At 67.8% G+C, this 16529-nt stretch overlaps 4 protein-coding genes across 4 annotated transcripts in view; 2 read left to right on the top strand and 2 right to left on the bottom strand.

The window, feature by feature from the left end:
- Nucleotides 1-1117: 1117 nt before the first annotated feature.
- Nucleotides 1118-6327, bottom strand: EMIHUDRAFT_447692 (hypothetical protein). Its single transcript, XM_005775206.1, has 13 exons — nt 5718-6327; nt 5296-5538; nt 5151-5195; nt 4895-4984; nt 4525-4638; nt 3405-3569; nt 3189-3287; nt 2970-3047; nt 2282-2875; nt 2039-2212; nt 1760-1881; nt 1621-1687; nt 1118-1547 (listed from the first exon to the last, which is right to left on the bottom strand). The coding sequence occupies exons 1-13, from the start codon at nt 6312-6314 to the stop codon at nt 1374-1376; spliced, it is 2562 nt and encodes an 853-aa protein (XP_005775263.1). The 5' UTR covers nt 6315-6327; the 3' UTR covers nt 1118-1373.
- A 2011-nt stretch (nt 6328-8338) lies between these two features.
- On the bottom strand, nt 8339-9644 carry EMIHUDRAFT_420318 (hypothetical protein). The gene is made up of 3 exons (XM_005775205.1): nt 9174-9644; nt 8927-9043; nt 8339-8778 (listed from the first exon to the last, which is right to left on the bottom strand). Exons 1-3 carry the CDS (start codon nt 9618-9620, stop codon nt 8638-8640), a joined length of 705 nt encoding a protein of 234 aa, XP_005775262.1. The 5' UTR covers nt 9621-9644; the 3' UTR covers nt 8339-8637.
- A 210-nt stretch (nt 9645-9854) lies between these two features.
- Nucleotides 9855-12125, top strand: EMIHUDRAFT_195222 (WD40 repeat-containing protein; the record flags this gene model as incomplete). The annotated part of the gene is made up of 5 exons (XM_005775204.1): nt 9855-10346; nt 10404-11158; nt 11268-11441; nt 11501-11825; nt 11898-12125. 5 exons carry the CDS (start codon nt 9855-9857, stop codon nt 12123-12125), a joined length of 1974 nt encoding a protein of 657 aa, XP_005775261.1.
- Nucleotides 12126-15088: 2963 nt separating this feature from the next.
- Nucleotides 15089-16529, top strand: part of EMIHUDRAFT_195220 (hypothetical protein) — a gene marked incomplete at both ends in the record, with an annotated part of 6176 nt that continues 4735 nt past the window's right edge. The window contains one exon of the mRNA XM_005775203.1: nt 15089-15612. Within this exon, the coding sequence (XP_005775260.1) occupies nt 15089-15612 (524 nt within the window). The remainder of the gene's footprint in view (nt 15613-16529) is intronic.

Here is a 16529-nt window from a genome sequence, read left to right as displayed (position 1 = left end):
AGGGCGAGCTGGCACGCGCGCACCCTAGACTTGTTTTTCACTACTACCCGTTTGAAGAAGATTAAAAAAGAGCATGTCCAAGTCCCACACAGGCCCTCCCTCTTCCTGCTGCTGCCTCGGTCCCGCCGGTCCCGCTCCCGGTGTCCGGCGAGTCCCGCGGGCGCACTCTCACGCGCGCGAGCAACCCGTCAAAGCAAAACGACTCACGCCCATACTCGCAGACACATGACTCACGAGCCGCGCGTTCACGGCCGCTCGCGGACGTACGTCCCCCCGCTCGCTGCGGCGCTCGTGCGGGGGGGCGATAGTCGGCGGCCGCGGTCTTTCCGCACTGTGCCTGTATACTGCGCCATAGGATCATATCAAGTCCTCAGAGCTCAAGTCCTCTCAGCATCATGTGCGCAAACACCGTGTGGGCCTTCAAGAGCCCCTCGCGAGGCCCAGCACAGACTCGCCCATGGAGATCAGAGGGGCTGCCGTGCAAAGGGGCGGCCAAAGGGGACCGAGCCGGGCTGAGTTGCAGCGTACACGCAAAATGCCACGTTGAGGCCAATGAACGCCATGCCGTACATGCACACCATTTCCACGAAGCCGAGCCCAAACTCAATGTTGTAGTCGAAGGCACTGCCTGCGTTGCTCATAGCTGTGGCCCGCTTCTGCAGGCGCGACACTAGGACGAGGGCCCACGTGTATCGAGCAGCCGTGCTGGCAGCAGATGCGATGATGCCCATGTTTTGGAACACGATCTCGTTGGCTTGCTTGGCCATCAGCGCATCCTCGAGCAGCAGGGCTTGCTTGGCCATGAGCGGCAGCCTCGCCAGCCACGGGCCCAGGATGAACACGTCGAGCATGTAGTTGAGTGCGCCCACGCCGTGATAGAAGCCAGCAAACGATTGCCCCGCAAACCCCCAACCGTTCCTCCAAGAAGAGGTTGATGCGGCGTAAAGGAAGACCAGGTTGAACATGACGCCTTTCGTCATCGAGCATTCGTGGTCATGCAGTGTCCATCGCAGCACCATTGGTGCCCCCACGGAGAGAGTGGTGAGTGGGCCGTGAGTGGGCTCGAGATGATGTGCCGCCTCCAAGAGCAATCGCATTTACCGAATGCGATCGTAGTGACACCATTATTGGAGGGGAAACCACCCCCTATATAATCAAACAGGCCGCCCGGCCTTTGTCCGTGTGCTCACACTCCTACCTCCCTAGAGGACCTAGCTTCAGCCCGTACGTCAGCAGCTGTAAGCCGACCACGCGACCAGGGAGCCGCAGCCGGGCGTCGCCTGGTGCGCGAGACGTTGCACAGCTGGCTGAGCGGGACTGCGTTGGCGGGCCGTGGCGACTGCACGAGTCGGAAGCCTGGCGGCTACGCACGGTCAGCCGAGCTCCATCGGTTGCCCGCCATCGGCGCTCGCCCCGGCGATGGCCTTGCGCTTGGAGGCGCGGAAGGCGAGGATGCGCGCCTTGAGGTCGTCGGCGGGCACCAGCATCTCGAGCGTGAGCTTGGCGCGGTTGAAGGGGTCCGTCTCGTCGGTGAGGAGGTGGCGCGCCTACAGGGGCACTCGGGGAGGGCTCGGAGAGGCCTCGGGATAGAGAAGCCGCGCCGCCAGAGAGGAGGCGCGCGATGGTTGGCCGGTCGATGACGGTGCCGGAGGTTGGCATGGTCACCGGGTCCTCCATGATCTCGAACCTAATCTCGGGCCACCTCGCGTGATCCCGTGTCAGCTCGGGCCGCCTCGGGCCATCTCGGGTCCTCTCGCACGTGATCGGGTCGAGGAACTCGTCCGGGATGTCGCCCAGCTCCGCCTCCGCGTCCACCTCCTCCTGCTTTGCGCTCTCGCACCGCGACAGGAACGCCTCCAGCGCCTCGAGCTGCTGCGGCGCCTGCGGGACGTGTCACGGACGGCGTCGCGGACGTGCCGTGGCCTCGAGCGCCTCGGGCGGCGCGCGGCGCCATCGTCGGCGCTGCGCCGCGCGCGAGGACGCGGACCGCCTGGGGGGGGGGGAGATGCGAGGGACGTGTCGTGGACGTGTGCGGGACGGGACGCTGCCGAGGCCGCGGCGTCGCCTTGCGGATGTTGTCTGGGTTGTACGAGCGCGTGTCTTTGACGACGGCGGCGGTGAACTCGGCGTGCTGCGCGAAGCGCGTGAGGACGGTGCAGATCTTGAGCAGCAGCGTCTTCGGCTGGAAGTTGTACTTTTCAGGGTCCCGCACCTTGAGCACGGCCGCGAGGGATATCTCCCCGCATCTCCCCGTATCTCCCCACATCTCCTGCTCCCGCACCTTGAGCTCGGCGCACGTGGGGCCGACCAGCTGCTTCAGGAAGTGGTTGAGCATGCTCGCCATGCGCGGGCACAGCTCGGGCAGCAGGAAGGTGCGGCACACGTCCGGGTCGGTGGAGAGGTAGTTGATCATGTGCATCACGTCGTTGCAAAACTTCATGAACCAGCCCGCGTGGCCCTCGTTCTGCCGGTGCGCCGCCTCGCGCTCCCCCCGCGTGCGCTGCGGCTGCTGCTGCCACGCGGGCGCCTCCATCTCGATCTGCATCTTCTTGATCCCGATGAGCTTCTCGAGCGCCTCGTCCATCGAGTAGATGGAGTCGTTGATGAGCATGTTGACGAAGCGCACGAAGCGCGGGTTGGTGTCCTCGCCGGTGGCCGTCGTGCTCGCGAAGCCGACGATCGCGGCGCGGTAGTCGGGCTGCGTCCAAAAGTAGTCCAGGATCGCCATCGTTTTGGCGCGGTACTGCGGCTTGACGTAGATGTCCAGCGGCTCGATGTCGACGAAGAAGTTCATCAGCGCGGGGGCGAGGTGTCGTTGCGCGAGCGGGTGCGCCGCAAAGACGAGCGTGAGCCGCTCGTTCGGCGCGCGGCTCCCCTAGGATCAGATCGGCGCGAGGTCGCCCCCGAGGCTGGCCGAGATTGGCCGAGACCATCGCGGCAGCTGCCTCGGGCAGGTCCGGGTGCGGGACCAGCTGCTGCAAGAAGTGGATGAACTTTGCGCGCAAGTGCGGGTTGCGCACGTACGCAGGCGAAGCGAGGAAGGTGACCTGTGCGACGGGGCGTGGACGCGTCGTGGACATGTCGCGGAGAGAGCGCGGGCGAAGCGAGGGACGTTGCGGCGTCGCGACAGAATCGCGGGCATCGTCGACTCGTCTCGCGAAATCTCGGCGAATCTCGGCTCATCTGACCATCATCGTGACAAAGTCGCGCAGCTCGTCGACGCCCGTCTGCTGGAAGGCGTACTGCGGCGCGAGCTTGAAGACATGCTCGAGGAAGGCGGCGACGTCCTCCATAAAGTGCCTACACGAGCCCTCTCTCGGACACGTCTCGGAGCTGGCCTCGGGAGAGGGGCGCAGCCTGCTCCGTCCCCTGTGCATTGGCAGGACGGCGAAGCGGCGCGGCACGGAGGCGCCGAGCGGAAGCCCCTCGGCCGGCGGGCGCGCCTCGCCGACCAGCCAGCGAGCGACGAGGCGGTAGTAGCGCGTCGCCATCGCAAGCAGCTGCGGGTCGAGCAGCTGCGCCTCGTAGGAAAGCTGCGCGCGCTTCAGGTCGTCGACCACCGCGCGCGCCTGGCCTCGGGCAGCCGCGGGTCACCTCGGGCAGCCTCGCGGACTCTCAGAACTCTGGCGGACTCTCGCGTCGTCCACGGCCGCGCGCGTCGAGGTGAGCTGCTGCTCCTTCATCTGTCTAGGAAGTGTCTAGGAAGTGTCTAGCTCGCGCGCCGAGCTGAGCTGCTGCTCCATCATCGCCGCCATCTGCGGGTTGCTCGCCTGCAGCATCTGGTGCTGCTGCTCCATCACCGGCACCTGCGGGCGTGATCTCGCGTGATCTCGCGCGATGGGTGGACTAACGGACTAACGGAGATACGGGCGGAGATACGGGGAGAAACGGGGAGATGCGGGGAGATGTGAAGGCGCCTGCTGCTGGACGCGCTTCCGGTCCTCGCGCAGCCGTTCGAGCACCTACCCTCGGCTCAATCTCGAGTCAGTCTTGCAGCCACTCGGCCGCCGTTGGGTCGCAGAGCAGCCGCTGTAGCGCCGAGCAGGAGGAGAGGTAGCCGACGTGCATCGCTCGCATCGTGAGGAAGAAGTACTCGGAGACGGTGCCGAACGCCGTCGACACGACGAGCGGCTCGCTCTCCCCCTCCGCCGCCCGCTCCTCCTGCGCCGCGTACCGCGTCCTCGCCGTCGCGTCGGCCGGGTCGAGCCAGTGCGCCACGTCGGCGGGGCTCGCGCAGAGCCGCGTCTCCTGCGCCCGCAGAGAGTGCGGCTCACCGCCCGCAGGGGCTCCTCGAAGGGGCTCCGGCCCAGACGTGTCCGTCTCTCCTCGAGGCCGAGCGGCACGCGGCCGCATCTCGGCCGCATCTCGGCCGCATCTCGGCCACCCCTCGGCCACCCCTCGGCCACCCCTCGGCCACCCCTCGGCCACACCTCGGCCGCATCTCGGCTGCATCTCGGCTGCATCTCGGCGGTCTCTCGGCGGTCTCTCCTCGAGGTCGAGTGGCATGCGGTGCCGCGAGAGAACGTACGTCGTGTCGATCTTTGCGGCGGCGGGGTGGCCCGGCGCGGTGAAGCCGTCGCACAGCGTCAGCAGCACGGCGCACACGTTGACGACGGTGCCGTCGGCGGAGACAGTCGACTCGGGCGGCGCAGGCTCGCGAGGGTCGGCCGGTCTGCAAGGTAGGGGGGAGGGGGTGGGTGGGGGGTAGGGGGTGGGGGAGGGGGGGAGGGCCGGGCGCGCGAGGGTCCGCCTGGCGGGGCGTGTCGCGGACGTGTCGCGGACGTGTTGCGGGCTTTTGCGGCGCTCGTCGGGCCGCCACATATCAGCCACACCTCGGCCATCTCTCGGCCATCTCTCGGCCATCTCTCGGCTACACGCGCCGCAGCCGCCGCACGACGCGGTCCCCCTCGTCAAACGGAAACATCTGCTTCGCGCGGTCAGCGTTGGCGGTGCAGAAGGCGGCGAGGAGGCGCAGGAGCGGCTCCTACGGGCACTCCTCCCTCGCCTCGTCACTGAGGAGTGACTGCAGGCGGGGTGGCGGGCAGGCGGCGGCGGGCGGGCGGCGGCGGGCAAGCGCGCAGGCGGGCGGGCGCCTTAGCGTCACTGTTCTTGAGCAGCTCCTTGGCGGTGGCGAGGAGAGCGGACTGGACCATCTGCAGCGCGAGGCGCAGCGACGAGAAGGAGTTCTCGCGCGCCTGCGGCTTGACGACCCGAGGTGTGACCCGAGGTACCCCCCAGACTCCCTGACATCCTCCCCCAGACTCCGGAGGGCGGGGCGAGAGCCGTGTCGCGTGCCTGCGGCTGCGCCAGCTCGGTAAAGCACTCGCTCAGCACGCGCGAGTTTGCGGGGAAGAAGCAGGAGGGGGCGAGGAAGGGGCCGAGCAGCGAGGAGCGCTCGAGCGCGGCGCCGTTCTTCACGCCCGCCGGCAGGAACTTGCCGCTCGCGGCGAAGGCTGCGCCGAGCGGCTTCTCGCGCACGAGAGTGAGTAGCGCCCGGTACGTGGGTGCGAAGGGGTTGAGGAGGGAGAGAGTGGCCGCCTGGGGAGGGGCGGGGGAGGCGGGGACGGGCGGGGGGCGGGTCGGGGACGGGTGAGGGTCGGGCGAGGAGGAAGGCTCAGGGATGGCTCTAGGAAGGCTCCGGGAAGGCTCAAGGACGGCTCCGGGAAGGCTCAGGGAGCAAGGGGTGAAAGAGCGCGGTGGGGAGGAGAGGAGTTCACCTCCTCGGCGAGCTTGTCGAAGAGTGGCGCTGCGAACTCGCCCAGCGTGCCGTCCTCCTGCATCCGCTCCACCAGCTTGGACAAGAACTTTTCGGGCAGCGCCGTGGACGCGTCATCGCTGCGCAGCGCGGTGAGCAGCCGCAGCACTCCCTCTTGCTCCGCCGCCGGCGGCTGCGGGAACATGGTCGGGTTGAGCGCCGCGATCGCGGTGTACGAGACGCACAATTCGCTCACGTAGCCGAGGATCTCCGCGAGCGCCTCGTCCACACGAGGCTTCTTGGAGCGCAGCGCGCCGTTCCTCCTGTACGTCGCGACGAGGTAGTCGATGATCGGCGCGCTGGTGCCGGCGCTCAGCCTGCCGACGAGAGCGCGGTCGAAGAGCGACTTCCGCGCCGCCAAATCCGCCCAGTGCGCAGCGGGGTCCGGTGCGCCCGCCGCCTCAGTGATGAGCTCTTGCGCCAAGTCAGGCAGCGGCACGAGGGGCGTGCCCGAGGCGGCGGCCTTGGCCGCGTCGCCGCCGGCGACGCCGACGCCGGGAAGGCTCACGCGCAGAACGTTGGACAAGATGTCGTGGTCGTCAGCGAGAAGAGCGGCCATGGTTGCTGGGGAGAAGGCGCCGCGCCGCGACTGCTACCGATTTTCTTTTTATTTGTCCGAAGTCAATCTTTGGATTTAGGTATTGGCAAATCAAGACACAGAGCTCACACAGAATCACAGCGGGAGGTCGTCGGACAGCATCCAGAATTTCACAGCCTTGTTATTGAGAAGAAAATACGTCCTTGGCGCTCTGCGCTGGTCTGTGTTGACACAGTGAGCTCTGTGTCTTGATTTGCCAACAACATACCTTAGACACAAATCTACTCTCGTGAGGCTGTGAAAGCACGCCCAACCTAGCGGATTTGGGACTTGCCCCCGAAGGCAAGTGCGTCTGTTCACAGCTCACGAGAGTACACAAATCCAGACAGCCCGCGCCCACCGCCTAGCCTCACAAGCAGGCCGCGACGACCTGGCGAAGCGAGGCGTCGCGCCAGGTTACTCCCACGATGGAAACGGCACTGACGCCCGGCTGCACGGCTCGGCTCACCAGGGACGGCGCCTCGGAGCGCGTGCTCGTGCTCTGTCTTCACGAGGCGCGGGCGGAGGTCGAGCGCGAAGGCGGCGTGGAGGAGCTTGTCGATGTAAGCATGCTGAGGCCTCTCGAGCCGTTCGAAGGCAGCACGGCACGCCGCGGAGAGGAGTCCGCGGTCGACTACGCCGAGCGCTGCAAGGCCAATGGCAACGTCCTCTTCAAGCTGCGGGACCTCGGCGCCGCGCTCGCTTGGTACCAGAGCGGCTCTCGGGCGCTTCACCGAGGGGCGCCGATCGAGCCCGGCGCTCGCGTCCTCGTGCTGCCTGGGGATGGTGAGCCGATGCGTTCGGCCCTCGTGCTCACGCACGACGGCGACGAGTGCGCGGTCGAGTACGAGCCGGCGGCAGCTTCGGTCGCGAGCGTGTGCGAGCCGGCCGACGGCAGCGACAATGCAGCAGCAGGCGGCGTAGGCTGGATGTCCTGGCTGCGATCAACGTTCCAGCCGAGCGGCGGCGCGGCGAGGGAGGAGCCACCCGCCGAGGCGTCCGCCTCCTCGCAAGTGGCGTCGGACGTCGCCTCCCTGCTGCAGTGTGTGGAGTCGGCGCTCTCTCGGGTGGAGAGCGGAGGAGCAGTCGGCGGAGGAGGAGGAGGAGTCGGTGGCGGAGGAGGAGCAGTCGGCGGCAACGAAGGAGGAGGAGGAGGAGTCGGCGGAGGAATGGGTGAAGGCGGTGCAGGCGGGGGCTGGGAGGTGGAGGGCGAGGAAGAGACGGTCCGGAGCCGCCGACTGCTCCCTCTGATGGCTGGTGCGACGGCGCTCCCGTCCTCTGCGCACCGGGACGGCAGCCGAGTGGTCGGTGGCTGGGACCGGGTGGTTGGTTGGGTCGATTTAGGCGCTCCAGTCCGCGCTCTATTTGAACGCGGCGCGCTGCTCCCTTCACAGCGGCGCTTGGGCCGCCGCGATGGCGCCAGAGAGTCGCAGAGGCGAGAGAGCTGCTGTGGGCTGCCGAGACCAAAGTCCAGAGCCCACTGCTCCTTAGGCTCGCGCTGAGCGGGTCGTCTGCATCGCCGCGCACGCCGGCGATGCCGCAGAGCGCTGCGCCTCGCTGCGGCGAACCGCGATCGCGCTCTCCTCTCGCGCCGCGTTGGGAGGGCGTCGCTTTCGGCTGGCGGTGACTCACGCGGCGGCGCTTGTCGCCTCGCCGCTTCCGGCGGGCGGGGAGGCGGCGGCGCTGCGGGAGGCGCGGTCTCTGCTCCGCGAGATTGAGCGGCGCAGGCTGGAGGTGCGCCGGAGGAGCACGCACTCACATCCCACTCACTGCGTGCACTCTGAATGCCGTCTGGGGGTCCTATTGTCTCAGGGCGTGGAGATGCAGAGGAGAGCCCTCCCTCGCCCCGCGCTGCGTGTGAGATCTGTCCCTTGCCGCACCGCCTCAGGTGCGCCGCTCCAACCGGCGGCTCGCGAGGGAGGTGAGCGCGTGGGTGGACGAGGCGATGAGGCAGGGGCCTCGTTTGGAGGAGGAGGATGGGGTGGGCCATGGGGAGGTGGACGCAATCTGAGTGCAAAATTTTTTTTAAGCTGTCCCGCGGCACCCCGCCGCCGTCACAGACTCCCAGACACGCCGCGAAGGTGAACCGCTGGCCTCTACCGAAGCGTTGATGAGCCATTGCCCGCGGGCTAGCGCTTCACGATTTGCCCGCGGCAACTCGCGCTGTCGCGCACGCCGCGTCGTGCGCCCTGCTCTCCACAGCCCCTCCCGCCCCCCGGGCCTCTCCCGCCACCCGGCGCCGCGGCGAAGCAGTCAAGGCCTGGGGACTGCCCGAGGACTAACTGCGCGCGCGCGCATTCGCCACTCACCCGCCGAGCCGCTGCCCGCCTCCCCCCCAGTTGTGGTTCCCAAACATATTGCGGCGCTGCGCCTGCGCCGCCGCCGGCCCAGGCCGGCCGCGGTCGAAGAAGTCGGAGAGCAGGGCGGGCGCGCGGAGGGAGTAGCCCTATGGCGTGCGGGCGCGAGTCGGCGGCGGCGGGGTGTGGCGGCGCGTGTGGTGTGGTGTGGTGTGGGAGCGGGGCGGGAGCGGGGCGGGAGCGGGGCGGGAGTGTGGTGGCGAGGCGTTGTGGTGGAGGTGGGGGTGCGGCCGCCGCCTGCACGTCCTCGAGGAAGTAGTAGATGTGGCCAGACAGGATGCCGACCAGGTCGAGGACTGGAGAGCCGCCCATGAGGACGCGCAGCGCGACGAGCACCCACGGCCAGTAGAAGCCCTGCGTCGGGGGGGGGGGGGGGGGTAGAGCGCGGCGGCGCACGTGGCGGCGCAGGGCGTCGACACTGGGCGGCGCTGGGCGGCGCTGGGCGGGCGGTGCCGGGCGGGCGGTGGTGCGGGCGGAGAGGCGCCTGGACGTTGAAGAGGCCAAAGACGGAGAGGACGGTGTCGGCGAACTCGCGCGACCAGACGTAGACGATGGCGGAGAGCATGGCCTGCGAGAGGAAGGGCAGGCCGCCGAGTACATACGCCACCACCGCCTGCACCGCGCCCATGATGGCCATTGCCCACAGGAAGTCAGCGGTGCGGCCTTCGAACCGCTTGGCCTCGAGCTCCTTGGTGTAGCGTATGAGGAAGAAGAGGCTCATCACGAAGGGGAACGAGAAGGTGCCGAAGAAGGTGAAGTTTGTCAGTAGCCTCCACAGCTCGAGCGAGCCAAAGATCGACGGAAAGTCGAGGTGCATGAGCGACGGATCGAGCAGGCCGAGCTGGACGGTGAGCGTGGCAGCGACGGCGCTGGTCATATACCCACGCGTCACAGGCGGGAGACTGCGGTACCACTCCTCAGGCGTCGCCATGGGCGCTGCCGCGAGCGCTCGGCGCCGCAACCTACTTGTAGAAACTTGGAAAAAGGAATTCTTTCGGGTTGCCGGGACTGGCGCGCAATGGAAAGAAATTCACTTGCCCTTTCATCACCATCGCAAACCCAGATGATGGCTGGTCGTTGACCCTCGCCGTTACGCTTCCCCCCCCCCAGCATGGCCGCGCCGCCCGCCGACGCGCCGCCGCCGCAGGAACTGGAGCTGGAGCACATGATTGGCTTCGCCGCCGGGCAAGACGACGACTCCTCCGTCCAGTTCCACCCCACCGAGCCGACCACCTTTGTGAGCTACACGGGCTGCCTCATCATCATCGGCTCCGTGAGCGATCCGCATGCGCAGGAGTTCCTCCGCGGGCACGACGAGGAGGTCACATGCCTCGCAATCTCGCCGTCCGGCCACCTCATTGCCTCCGGCCAGACCTCGCACACCCGGGTCGCCGGCTCGGAGGCGGCGGTGATCGTGTGGGACTTCGCGACTCGCCAGCCGGTCTTTCGACTGCTGGACCTGCAGGACGGGCCGACGGCGTACTCGCGGAACAGCGTGACGCAGCTCGCCTTCTCGCCGGATGGCAAGATCCTTGCCGGCGCCGACGATCGCGCCGACGCCCGGCTCTGTATGTGGGACTTGCCCACAGGGTTGCTCCAGGCGGCGACCAACACAAAGGCCCTCTCCTTCCTAGAGTTTGGCGAGGCGTGCAGCCCGGTGCAACCCAAGCCGCTCGCCGAGCTTCGCGGACGCACACACACGATTACTGGATAGGTGGTTGCGTCTGGCCGCCGCACGTCGAGCCACGGCAAGTACCTCATCTACGCTGGACGCGGGCCAGCCATCCTGCGGTTTACGCTCGAGTTTGATGTGCGCTCCATGCAGTACGCCCTGACAGAGGAACGCTTCAAAATGCCGTCGCAGGGGTTGGCGCGGCAGTACTTCTGCGGCAAGTACCTCCCTCAGGGCGCCGGCTACCTCATCGCCGGTTCCTCTGCCGGCGAGTTGTGCGTCTTCAACTGCGCGACGATGGTCTTCCGTGCAGCGGTGCCAGTCTCGGCCGGCGGCGGGCTGCTTCAGCTCGCAACTAGCTCTGCGGGGGGGAAGGAGCTCGTGTATTGCGGCTGCGGCGATGGCAAACTCAGGGTGGTGGCCGGCCTCGACCAGCAGTGGACAATGGAGGGAGAGGTCGCCTTGTCTGGCGAGATCCGCGGGCTCTCGGCCTCGGCCGACGGCGCCGAGCTGCTCGCGGGCACGTCGCTCGGCGACGTCTACATCGTGGACGCGGTGGAGCTGCGGCCGAGGCATGGGCATCTTGGCGGGCCACGGATGTCGAGCCACACTCAGCCAATCCGGTGCCTCGCTTTCGGCGACTCGTCGGAGACCTTTGCCTCGGGCGCGGAGAACGGCGTGCTCCGCCTGTGGGAGCTGTCACACTACACGGTGCGGACGCACATCGCGCCCTCAGACAACAAGGCCGCGCACCCGACTTGCATCGTCTACAGCGGAAGTGACCTCGTCTCGGGCTGGTGAGTCACGGCGGCTTGTTCCCACGCTCGCCCTCCCTCCTCGTTCTCGTGCTTTGCGTGACCCGCCCCCGCCACCTCAAGCCAAGCGGCACCTCACGCCGCCCTCCAGGTCCGATGGCTGCATGCGGTGCCACTCGGAGGACGGTAAGCTACTCTGGTTCGTGCCGCTGACTCACAACGGCGGCGTCTATTCGATCGCCCTCTCGCCGCGCTTCATCGCCACCGGCGGCGCCGACGCTTCTCTCCGGCTGTGGGACTCGGAGACACGGCGCGTCATCGCTGAGTCTGTGGCGAGGACGAGATCGGCTCATGTCCGTGACACGTCCCCAGCATGTCCCGTAGGCGCGTCCTCGCCGAGTTTGGCGAGCACCGCGAGCGCTACCGCGTAACGGGCATCGCAATCGACCGGAACAAGCCACATCTTATCCATTCGTGCGGCGCCGACAAGACGATCGTCACCTTTGACCTGAAGCAGGCACGCCGCTCGCAGCACTTTACGCAGCAGGAGGGCGGCTTCTGCGGCCTCGTGCAGTCGACGCAGGGTGAGCAGGAGATCATCACGGCCGACACCGCGGGCTGCGTCAAGGTGTGGGACGGCGACGTGCGGCAGGACGCGCCCATCGCGATGCTCGTCACTTGGACGGAGCGCGACGAGCTCCAGGGCAAGGTTCGCACGCCCTCGGGTCTGACCACTCACAATGCAAAGCCCGCTGGTCCATGTTGCCCGCCTCGCCCGCAGGAGAAGAAGCTGAACCACATCGCGCTCGACCCCTCGGGGAACCACCTGCTTCTCTCGACCGCCTCGGGAGAGATCCAAGTATGGGAGCTGGCCAACGCGGCAGAGCCGCGGTCGGTCGGCATCGCCCACTCAAATGAGGTGACCCAGGCATCCTTCTCTCCCGACGGCAAGCAGATTGTCTCTGTCGGTCTCGATTCATGCATATGCGTCTGGAACTGGTTCGCGTGAGCCGTGACCCATGAGAGAGTTTGCATGTTTGAGTTGTGAGCTCGGTGCGAGGCCTCCCTGAAAAATCGCGCCCTGAGATCCGAGTTTTTTCGTGTGTCTTGTGGGCGTAGAGTACAGCACCGTGTGCAACGGACATGTGCATGAATTTGTTTTCGAATCGAGCTCTTCGGACCCCGCAAGTTCCGCAACTGGTTACACTGGTGTTAGTCTAAACTTGGTGGTAGACGATTTTTGCGCGGTACCAACAAAGATTGATCGACGATCGCACTACAAGTGCTCCAAGAACGCTGCACAAAGAAGACCGGGCGGGGACCTGCTTCCATCTCTCCTGCATGTACGCCCATCCCCGTTTTATTCATTTTTACTCTCTCGAACCCAGTCCCAGGTACACAGATCACAGTCACCACAACGGCAAACCATCAAGATCACAGTACGCCAAGGCCTCCAAAGCCTCTTCCTCGTCGTCCTCCGCCGCCGCGTCCGCCTCGCTCTCCTCATCGCACTCGCTCTCCGTCTCGCTCGGCCCCTCGTCCGGGGTCGCGCTGGCGCCGTCGAAAGCCGCGCGTCTCCACACAGGCGCCTGCTCGCCAGCCTCGAGCGCGCGCTCCTCTGCAGCCAACTTGGCCTCCGCGCCAAGCTCGGCCTCCGTGCCGCCGCCTGCCGCCTCTGCCACCGCGCCGGCCAAACGAGGGGCCACCTCCTCGGCGAGGATGGCACGCGTGGCCGCCTCGAGGGCGGCGAGGCTCCAGCCGAGCTCTGACGCGGCGGCGTCGGCCGAGCAGTAGCGAGAGGCGAAGTCGATGCTCGAAGCGGCCTACCAGGTACGAAGGGGCAACAAATGAATCGCTCTCATACACCCACACGCAGCGCGAGCGAGCGAGCGCGGAGCAAGCGCGAGCAAAACCCACCGTGGGGAGGCTGCTGGCATCTCGGCTCTCTCCCGGCTGATCTCTCGAGACGTAGCACACCGTGGGGAGCTGCGCGTGGACCGCGGCGAGCATCATGAGAGGCTGCAGCGCATCGGCGCCGACGGGCACCTCGGCGGCAAGCTCGGTGGCAGTGGCGCCGGCCGCCACTGCCCCGTTGGCCGCAGCGCTCGCCTCTGCCTCTGCCGCAGCGTCCGCCGCAGCAGTCGCCTCTGCCGCAAAGACCCCCCCGGCGCGGCCCTTCGCCTCGGCCGGCGCGGCGAGCCGACCCGCGAGCCTGTGCACGGCGAGACGTGTGAAGAGGGGGCTGCAGAGCAGATGGTCACAGCAGCCGCGCCGCGAACCGCGTCAGGAGGCCGGCGGCGCGGTGGACGCAGAGCAGCGCGTCCGCAGGCGCGAGGGCGAAGGAAAAGTCGGAGAGCGCGCCGACAGCGAGAGCAAACTCGGCGTCCGACTCGGCGGGCAAGAGGGGGGCGCACCCCTCGCTCAGCTCGGCCGCGAGCACGCCGGCGGGCAGCGCGCGAAGCCGGCGCTGCTGCGCGCGCAGCGCCGCGTCGCTGCGCCAGTGGGCGGCGCGCACGGGCGCAAACAGCCGCGGGTGGAGGATGCCAAACACGAGCCGCGAGGCGAAGAGCTCGAGCGCCGGCATCACCGCGCCCGGGTGGAGCGCCCCCGCGGGGCTGCCGTCGGCGAGCGCCGCCGCCGCAGCCTCGAGCGCGTACGACGAAGCGACGAGCCGCGCAAAGTACGCGACGAAGCGCTCCACCTCGGCGGGCGAGGCGGCGGCCGGCGAGGAGGCCGGCGAGGGCGCAGCGGCGGCCGTGGCGGCAGCGCGTGCGAGCGGTGCGGCCTCCGGCGCCGGCGCGGCGAAGGCTGGCTCGGCGGGTGGAGCGACGGTGATTGTGGCGGCCGGAGCGGCGGCCGGAGCGGCGGCCGGAGCAGCGGCCGGTGGGGCGGCCGGTGGGGTGAGCGGTGAGGCGGCGGCCGGTGCGGTGACCAATGGTGCTGTGGCGGACGAAGCGGCGGGCGGTGGTGGCGTGGCAGCGACCGGGAGCGGGGATTGTGCGGCGCGGGCGAGGCGTGACCGGAGCCTCCTCTCCCCTGGGCTCTGGAAGGTTGTGTGCGAGAGGTGCGCCGCAGGGTCGGAGCAGCGCGGCTGGAAGAGCGGCGCGACGGCTCTCTCGCTGACCGGCGCCGCGCCGAGCAGCCAGCGGCGAAGCAGCTGCCCCTCGTGGGCGGAGGGCGCGCAGACAGACGCTTCAAACGCGCGCTGCTGCTCTGCTTGCGGCGCGTGCAGTCGCAGGCCTCGCCCGTCGTCGAAGACGGTCCTTGCGCGGCGAAGCAGATCGCGCAGCCGCGACGCGCGGTGCCGCCGCTCGCTCAGCGCGGCCGCCGACTGGCGCGCCGCCTCGATCTCTCTGAAGGACGCCTCCCACGCAACCACCAGATCGGCGAAGCGACTCGAGAGGGCAGAGGCGGCAGCCGAGCGCGCCTCGAGGGCTCTAGCCCTTGCGCGCAGCAGGTCGACCGTCAGCGCCGCGTGCGCCGCCTCGAGTTGCAGCAGATCGTGCTGCCGCGCCGAGAGGAGCCGCGGCGTGAGCACCCGGAGCTGGCGCAACACGCGCTCCTCCTTTGCGAGGAGCGCAGTCGCCGACTGCGCCCGCTGCAGGTTTGCGACAAAATCGCGGTCATTAGGTTTGAACCACGGCATTCTCAGCGGGCGGCGCTGCTGCGCTCGGCGCCAATGGCGGGCGCGATGAAAGAATTTTACGATAACCTCGCACGACACTAGCCACGACTGTTGTCTTTCTTTCTTTTTTACACTAGGCTCGACGGCAGGATGGGAAAGAGAGCAAGAAGGGGCCGCTTAGACCCGAGGGTGGAGAACGATAATGGTGAGGCGGAGTAGGCGAGTAGGCGATGTCGACGCGCGTCATGCAAGCCAAGGAGCGCGTAAGAGCAAATTCTTTTTCCAGTGTGGCGCCCAGTCCATGTGCCTCGCTCGGTTCGCCGGCCACGCAGCCGGAGCGTTGCAAAATGCGTCGCAAGCGAGAGGCGTTCGACCCGACCGATGACCTCTTCGAGGGCCTTCCCTCCGCCAAGCATGCGGCTATACGGCTGCGCGACGACAGCGGTGACAGCGACAGCTCTCACGCCGACGCGGACGGTGCCGCGAGCGAGGCCATCGTGGAGCCGGCAGCAGACAGCGTGCCTGTCGCGGAGACGGCTGCGCGACTGAGCGCACGCGAGCCGAGTGCGGCGTCCTCGGCTCAGGGCGTGACTGATGAGGCCGGGCTGCCACTCTGGATGCGCACAGCCGCGGCGCGCATCATCGGAGACCACACGCCTCCGATCAGCGCACTGGCGCTCGACCGCCGGCTCGAGGCGGCACTCGGCCGCATGGGCGTGCGCCGCTGCTTCCCGGTCCAAGCCGCAGTCGTGCCAATGGTGCTCGCCTCGGCCGCCTCCTCCTCCGCCGGCGACATTTGCTGCTGCGCGCCGACCGGGTCGGGAAAGACGCTCGCGTACTCCCTCCCGCTGCTGCAGCACCTGCTCGGCAAGTCCGCCGTGCGCCGGCTCCGCGCGCTCGTGCTGCTTCCGACGCGCGCGCTCGCGATGCAGGCGGGCTGGGGGGGGGGGGGGGGGCGGTCGCCAGCCGGAGGCCCTTCCTTTGAGGAGTGAACGACGGGCCCTGCCTCAACTCGCTCTTCAAGCACCGCCCCTCAGCCCCAACACACACACACACACACACACACACAGCCAGCAACGACACATGCACGCATTGTGACGCACGGCGCACACGGAGCAGCGCCACCCGGCAGCCTAGTTGGCGGGCATGGCACACATCGCGATGCAGGCGTGCGGCGGAGGGACTGCCCAGGGCGGTGAGGGGGCCGCGCACACACCCCAGCGAGTGGAGCAGGCCGAGAAAGGCCCTGCCCGTCGCCTAATAGTCACTGACAGCCTGGCGGCTCGCACCTCACCGCCCGACATCTCACATGCACAACACACTGCACCGCATGCACATGCACAATGCACATGTCACATGCCACATGCCACATGCACTGTCCATGCGCATGCACATGCACATGCATCTGCACATGCACATGCATCTGCACATGCACATGCATCTGCACATGCACATGCATCTGCACATGCACATGCACATGCACATGTCACATGCCACATGCACTGTCCATGCGCATGCACATGCACATGCACATGCGCATGCACATGCACATGCACATGCACATGCGCATGCACGTGCACATGCATCTGCACATGCACATGCCACGTGCCCGTGACGTCCATGTCCATGTCCTTGGGTCGACGACCACACGTCTCCGCACGCCCGGCAGGTGCATGGCGTCCTCGCCACCCTCGCCGCCGACACGCCGCTCGAGGCGCGCAACCGCACGCCGCCCCCGCCGAGAGAGCTCGCAGTCGACCGCCGCCCTTCAGAATCTGCCGTTGCCCG

The sequence above is a fragment of the Emiliania huxleyi genome (genome assembly GCF_000372725.1).
Source record: "Emiliania huxleyi CCMP1516 unplaced genomic scaffold EMIHUscaffold_3, whole genome shotgun sequence".
Classification (NCBI taxonomy): domain Eukaryota; phylum Haptophyta; order Isochrysidales; family Noelaerhabdaceae; genus Emiliania; species Emiliania huxleyi.
The sequence above is the reverse complement of the archived record's forward strand: the minus strand, read 5'-3'. Positions and strand labels throughout refer to the sequence as shown.